Here is a 7,476-nt window from a genome sequence, read left to right on the forward strand (position 1 = left end):
GGGTGGAGAGAGGCGGGATTTCCGCTGACATGCGGATGACCCTCGCGCGTCCTTCTGCGGCAGCTTAAACCCGGGTTTGGAAGGGAGAATTTGCTGAAATGGGGAAGGAGGACGAAAAGGCAATTGAGGGTCGCCGCGACGACCCGGAGGTGAGCCGCGCTGCAAGGAGACGAGGGGAACGGGGTGATTCTCCCATCTTAAAAATTGCATGTTCTTTCGCTCTCCACAGCCCCCGCATTCTCCCCCACCCCAAGTTTTGGGCCTGCATCTGGGCTTTTCATGTCATCGGAAGGCCATTCGGTAGCTAATATTAGAGCCGTGTATCCATTTACCCGTGGGCGAGTTCGGACGTTAGTTTGTATGAAGACACTTGTACTATCTATAACAGGGGTCTTCAACCTTGGCAACTTTAAGAGTTATTGGACTTCAACTCCCAGAATCCCTCAGCCTTCAAAGCTGGCTGAGGGATTCTGGGAGTTGAAGTCCACAACTCTTAAAGTTGCCAAGCTTGGAGACCCTTGATCTATAATATAGCGAATCCCGCGGGAAAAGAATATTCACTGATCCATTTATATACTCTGTAACATCCTTTTTGTGAATTTGGAAAACTGACCCTGGTTAGCAACAGATTTTTTTTCTTATTGTCATCTGATTGCCTTTGCAGATCTGGAAGGCTGCAACTCCCATCACAATGCTTGCGTGTGGGTTGAAAAATAATCCTGGGGGGGGGGGGCGTGTGTCCTTATTATTTTTAAGGTGTACAATATTGATCATTGTATAAATTCTTTAAATAATACATCTGCATATCATTTGCATGTCTTTGGGGCTTCTGTTTTTGATTATAATATCTCTCTTTGGTTCTTTATTATCCATGAATTAAGTTTTTGTCAGTTTTAGAAATTTATTCTCTATTTCTCCTTTTGAAAATCTTACTTGTAAAAATGTGTTTGTTTTTTTTTAAAAAAAACTCATTAGGTATGACACTCTTTTATGATCATCCTTTTTGCAAAGAGTTCTAATGTTATTAATATTTATTTATAGTACACTGAAAGGTAATCTTCCATGGCTAGTATGGTAATCTTATTTATTCCAGTCCAAGACAAATCAGCTTAAATGTTTACTTATTTATTTTTTGGTTTAAATGGAAACATGTTTAAATGGAAACATGTGGATTTTTCAGTCCTGGGAACTGTCAGAAAGAATTATAAAACATTGGAAGGAAAGTTCCACAAGTTCTTTTTTTAGCAGTGAATGGTTGACATCTGTTTTTGTCATATATTTTTGATAAAAAAAAGTCTTGTCATCAATGCTGAAAGTTTTTGGAGTTGTATTTGTAATATAATTTCCAGGTCTTTTTTCCCATTTTCTTTTTAAAATTATTTTTGTATTTTTCCTTGTCTTTTATGTTATATACATTTCTGTGCTTTATGAATCTACAAGATAAAATAATAAACATTGAAATAATGCCATATAAAAGGGGCTACATTAAAAAAAAAGTACAAGTAATCCTCAGTTTATGAAGATTATGATTATGACCCCCAAATTTCCATTGTTAAGCACCACAGTTAGCTTACCCCATTTTATGACCTTTCATGCTACAGTTCTTAAATGAATAACTGCAGTTGTTAAGTTAGTAATATGATTAAATGAATCTGGCTTTCCCCGTTGAATTTGCTTATCAGAAGATTACAAAAGGTGATCATACAATCCTGGAACACTGTGTCTGAATTTTGAACATGACCATAGGAATTCTGCAATGATTGTTAAGTGGGGGAAATGATCATATGTCACTTTTCAATGCAGCTGTGTCTTTAAACAATAATTAAATAAATGGCTGTAAGTCAAGTAGTACCTGTAATTGAAATTGCTGTTCGATTTTTTTTGTAATTCAATTACTTCATATTATGTAGATAAGAGAATATTAATTAATCTATTACAATTCTTTTTTACCTGTTCAGGAGGAAGAGGAAGAGGAGGAGGAACTTGTGGTATGTAACTTTATGGATAATTGAGCAAGAGAAGTAATCCATAACATTTCAATCAACAATATTTTTAGAAGAATCTTGCTACTTAATGGTTTTCTGCCACAATGAAAATTTTAAAAATGGTATAAATATATATAATAATGGGAAGGATTATTTGGATTATTCAAAAATAGATTAAATCTCAACACATGAATTTTCTTGATCACAAGTGCCTAACAATTTGTGAAGGAAACAAACTGTTTCTATCTGATATACTTGTTTGCTCAATTGGATTTGTTCTATTAACTAAAATCAGTAATTCAGGAACAAAAAGATAATATGATAGAAATTGGGGAGATCAGTTCTGATACATTCCATGTCCATTTAGTGTTTATGTATTGAATGTCTTGATATTCCATCTTTGTACCTGATTTTTGTTTAATAAAATATTCTGAACTATTGTATTTTGAACATCCCCGCCTTGTTTTAATATGTGATTTCTTCTGAATGTTAGGATTCCTATAGTAAGAGCAAAGATGGACAAACTTAATAGACTTTGCTTGCAAGGCTTATAACCCTGGCTCAGTTAAACTGTTCTTCTTCTGTTTGAGAGGTAGCAGAACACCCACCAATACATATTTTGTTGTACCATATTACCTTTGTTCTGGTTTGTAGTTGAAGAGTAGTGTCCTTATTTCTTTTGCAGAAAAGTCAATCTTCAAGCCACTTCAACAATGCCATTACCAGGATATCCACCCACCTGTCACAACATAGCTGTAATTGCCAATATTTTTGACAGATGGCCAGTTCTGTGGGTTTAGCAATTCGCCAGAATTTATTTTATTTACCTTTCTTTCAGCCTGTGAGGGTTAGAACACGGGGCTGGGATAGCATATCCACCTGTGATACATAGAACAGAAGTGCACTAAATGTATAGTCAAAAGCAGCCCAAACAGAGCTGACAGAGTAGGGAGACTATATCATGAAACCGGCCTGCTCTGTTCTTCTTTACCATGGTCTCAGCTCAGAGACCAACAGATATACGGGAAGAACTTGTTTCAAAAGAGACACACTATTTATTTTGTCATGTTTATGTGGTGTGTATTGGAGATGGTGACCCTTGTATGCAATAAAATTTCATTTTAATGTATACCGATTAGTGTACATTCAAAGTGACAATAAAGTTATTCCAATTTCCCACTGCACCAGAATAGAATGGCCCTCAAGGACAGTGCCCACTAGGGATAGGACAGCACCAGCTAAAGTGCCCAATAAGTTTTAAGATGAATCTGCCTAGGACTCATCTCATAATTCCAACGTCAGTGATAAAACTGGATTATTAGTTGCTTAGGAAAGAAAGCATTACTTTAATGAAACTACTAAGGTTGACTTTAAACTGCTACCGTGTTTCCCCGATAGTAAGGCAGTGTCTTACTATCTTTTTACCCCCAAAAGCCCCACTGTGTCTTACTTTGGGGGTATGTCTTACATTGTCCCGGGCACCGGGGCCGGCTCATCTTCGGGCGCGGGGAGCTGCTGGAAAGGAGGCGGGCGAAGGAGGGCGCCTGACCGCGCCACTCACCTTTCCGCTCGCCTCGGAGCCGATCAGCCTCACTGGCCGCTTGCAGCTGAGCCTCGGCAGGGGAAGAGGCGGTGGCGCCGCGGCGAGCGAAGGCGAGGGGCGCGCAGGGAGCTGCCGGAAAGGAGGCTGGTGAAGGAGGGCGCAGCAATAGTATTTGTCTAGTTTTTTCCCCCTTTAATTCCTTTTATACTACCGTGTTTCCCCGAAAGTAAGACATATGTCTTACTTTCGGGGTATGGCTTATATAAGCCGACCCCCCTGAAACCCCCCATATGTCTTACAATCGGGGGGGGGGGTCTTACTATCGGGGAAACACCGTAGTATGGATCTCAGCAAGATACCACCAACATCTTAAGTAAAAGACAAAAAAGTAGTTGTGAAACATGGCTAGCTCTGATAGAGAAATTCTACTGTAAAAAAGAAAAAAAATCAAAATGTACTGGATGTTACAGTCTATGAGGAAGAATAATACTCCCTGGAATGGCTACAATTTATAATCTTTTAAGTTTCTTATGATTATCAACTGTCTGGATAACTAGACTTTTGTATGTCAGCTTTAAGAGTAAGTTTGATTCTCTCATTTGGCAGTGTCTTTGGTGGAGCATTAATTATGTATGTGATGCTTTTTGTTCCAGGATCCTTTAACACTTGTCAGGGAAGAGTGTGAAAAAATAGAACAATGTGCAAAAGCTCTGGAACGTTTAGATCAGTGTAATTCTCGCGTATACTCCAGAACTCAAACCCTGGAAGAGTGTACAGAAGAGCTCTTTGATTTTCTGGAAGCCAGAGACCATTGTGTAAGTTATTTTAGCATGACTTTTATGCAAGGTTGTGTAAAATAATAATTATGTGTATCAAATGAAATTATAATTCTCAAACTTTGTTGTCCCTTACATTGTTGCCCCTTACTTTAGAAGTTATGGATCAATAGCTTGTAAATAAAGTAAACTTCTGTAAGTAAACTGTAAGAATATATTGTGCAAGAAGTAGAACAAGATAGTTTTTGGTTATACAGTGGTCCCTCGATTTTCACGGGTTCGAACTTCGCGAAATGGCTATACCACTGTTTTTCAAAAATATTAATTAAAAAATACTTTGCTGTTTTTTTCCCTATACCATGGTTTTTCTTGCCCGGTGACGTCATACGTCATCGCCAAACTTTTGTCCGTCTTTAATAAATATTTTTTTTAATAAACTTTAATAAATAAACATGGTGAGTAATAATCTAAATGGTTGCTAAGGGAATGAGAAATTGCAGTTTAGGGGTTTAAAGTGTTACGGGAAGGCTTGTGATACTGTTCATAGTCAAAAATAGAGTATTTACTTCCGCATCTCTACTTCGCGGAAATTCGACTTTCGCGGGTGGTCTCGGAACGCATCCCCTGCGAAAATCGAGGGAACACTGTATTCTTGTTTTCATTTGTTAATTTCTTGATTTACAGGTTGCTCACAAACTCTTCTCCAAACTGAAATAAATGTTTAATTCAGTCATGTCAACTTCTTCATATCCAATGAAAACTTCACAGATGTGACCTGCGTCTGTGACAGATTGATCCCTTTTTTGGTTACTGCATCATAGTATTTCTGTATTCTGTGGATGATTTGCAGTGTTAACAGTTTCTGTACATTTCCACATTAAACATTTACTGTAAAAATAAAACAGTTGTGATAATTTCATGTCCTCCTTTAAAACACCACTCAGAAAAATTATGGCATATTCAGATTTTAAGTCACTAAGAATTTTAATTGCATATGTATGGAGATAGAGAGAGCTAGATAGATTTCCTGAGTTTTAAAGATTTTAAGACTCCAGAAAATCTAGAGAAAATAAGTGGAAACTGCTGCTAGAAAGGCAACTAACATGATAAGGTCAAGTTGCCTTAGAGCAGTCCTTCTCAAATAGTGGGGCGTGCCCCGTGGGGGGGACGCAGAGTGATGCCGTGTGTGTGTGTGCTTGTGACCCTGTTGTGGTTAGCTCTGGCCCAGCTCCTGCCCCAAGGACAGTGGATGTGGGGGAGACATCCACATGCTGCAGGCCTGTTTTGCCCCCCCCCCCAGGTGGAATCTGCTGATGAAGGCTCCTCTGACCAAGAAGACATGAGTGACAGGGAGGAGGAGAGTGGGGCAGAGAGCTCAGGAGATCAATTATCTAGCTCCTTGGATTCAGAACAAGAGTTAATGATACAGCCACGCATGCGGAGAGCGATGCATAGGCAACAACTGAGAGATTATTATAAAAGAAAATGAGGCCACCTGTAACCACCTGTTATCAAAGAAAATGAGGCCACCTGTGGTTGGGTGGGGCTGTGGTAATTAGTGAGGCTGCTATAAATAGCAGCCTGTGGGTTTGGCCATTGAGGATTATCTGATCATTGTGTTTCGTGACTGCTTTACTGACTTTGACCTTTTGTGTGCTGATTTTTCCCGCTTTGAAACTAAACCAGGGCAAAGTGTGTTTCACTTTGTGAAAGAAGGACTGAATTGCCTCATAGCTGCAAGCTAAGTATCACAGAACTGATAAGGGACTTGTACAAATTACCAGTTTGTTTGGAGACGAGTGCTCTTTGCTATACCAAAAGAGGGCTTGGTTTAAGTGAATTTTCATTATAAAGAACATTGTTTTGAATTTTCAAACGTGTGTGTCTGAAATTTGTACCTGTGAATTTTTGGGAGGATTCTACCAGAGAGCCCGACAGAAGAGGACCCCAGGAAATGTGTGGTCCCCCTTGATTGATTCCCTTGGTTGGGGAGTGTTTTCCTAGTTGCATGCTGCTCTGAGCCCGGAAGAAATGGCAGACGGGGCGGCTGCATGGGTTCTTGTTCTCAGTGGGCATCATGATAGCCATGAACTGCGTGGCGAACCTGCTGCTGGACAAGGTGGAGCATCCTCTGCAGCTGAGCGAAAGCTTTGAACGGCACTCTAAAGCCTCCTTCCACACCATTCGCTGTGAATGCCCGGCAGAGGTGGTACTTATGGGCCAAGCCGGCAACCTCAAAACATCGGCTTGATTAAGTTGGCCTGGCCCTGAGTCAAAAAAGGGCCCTAACCACGGTAGCTTATGCCTGCCTAACCAAAAACATGCTCCGCTGAATTCAGTGTGACTTACTCCCAGGTAAGTGGGTAGAGCAGCCTTTCTCAGCCAATAGTTTGCTTGCATCTTATAATAAGTAAAATAATAAACATGAACACTAAATTCCATTGGGCCCCAGATCCACAGAATTGGTGTGTGTGTGCAAAATGGGGGATGCAACAGAAAATAATTGAGAAGCATTGGCTTAGAGATGGAACACTTTTTGCAGTCATTTTGGTCCTTGAAAGTCTGTCCCAAACACTAAGAGGCAGGGAAGTATTTACTAAATAGAGCATCTTATTAGTAGCCGCAATTCCTATTACTGATGCTCATAAGGGGGGGGAGGGGGAGCATATTTATTTGACTTCTATGCTGCCCTCGAAGCGACTAAGGGCGGCATACAAAATTATAAATGCAGACAATATTTACATATTTATTTTTTTAAAGGGATTATTAATTTAAAAAACCCTAAACTCCCCCATATCCAGTCATTCCCATTCATCCAATTCAATTATTCACAACATCTGCCGGAGACTATCTCGTCTCTCAGGACCCCCATGCTGTCAAATAAGACAATATGCAACCTATACAGGTGGCTTCAAATGGGAAGAAATCCTAATAAGGGGGGGGGGAAATCTATATGCATGTTAAATCCTTGAGGTCACTTTCTATCTAGAGCCAAGGGGGTGTGTGTCAATTCCTCTTCAAAATTCAGAAGGGAGTGGGGGGGGGGGCGACCCAGCACATACAGGAAAATGATAAGTGGTGGTGGGAAATGTTTCCTGTTATTTGATTGATCTCTGCCATGTGCAGTATCACCTCCTTTCTCAATGTGCAGAATTTGCAAGAATTTGTAAAA

General features: G+C 39.9%; 1 protein-coding gene across 1 annotated transcript; it reads left to right on the top strand.

Moving 5' to 3' along the window:
* Positions 1–16: 16 nt before the first annotated feature.
* UQCRH (ubiquinol-cytochrome c reductase hinge protein) lies at positions 17–5,206 on the top strand. The gene is made up of 4 exons (XM_070745812.1): positions 17–149; positions 1,959–1,988; positions 4,182–4,343; positions 4,989–5,206. Exons 1-4 carry the CDS (start codon positions 99–101, stop codon positions 5,019–5,021), a joined length of 276 nt encoding a protein of 91 aa, XP_070601913.1. The 5' UTR covers positions 17–98; the 3' UTR covers positions 5,022–5,206.
* The last annotated feature ends 2,270 nt before the right edge of the window (positions 5,207–7,476 follow it).

The sequence above is a fragment of the Erythrolamprus reginae genome, chromosome 3 (assembly GCF_031021105.1).
Source record: "Erythrolamprus reginae isolate rEryReg1 chromosome 3, rEryReg1.hap1, whole genome shotgun sequence".
NCBI lineage: Eukaryota > Metazoa > Chordata > Lepidosauria > Squamata > Dipsadidae > Erythrolamprus > Erythrolamprus reginae.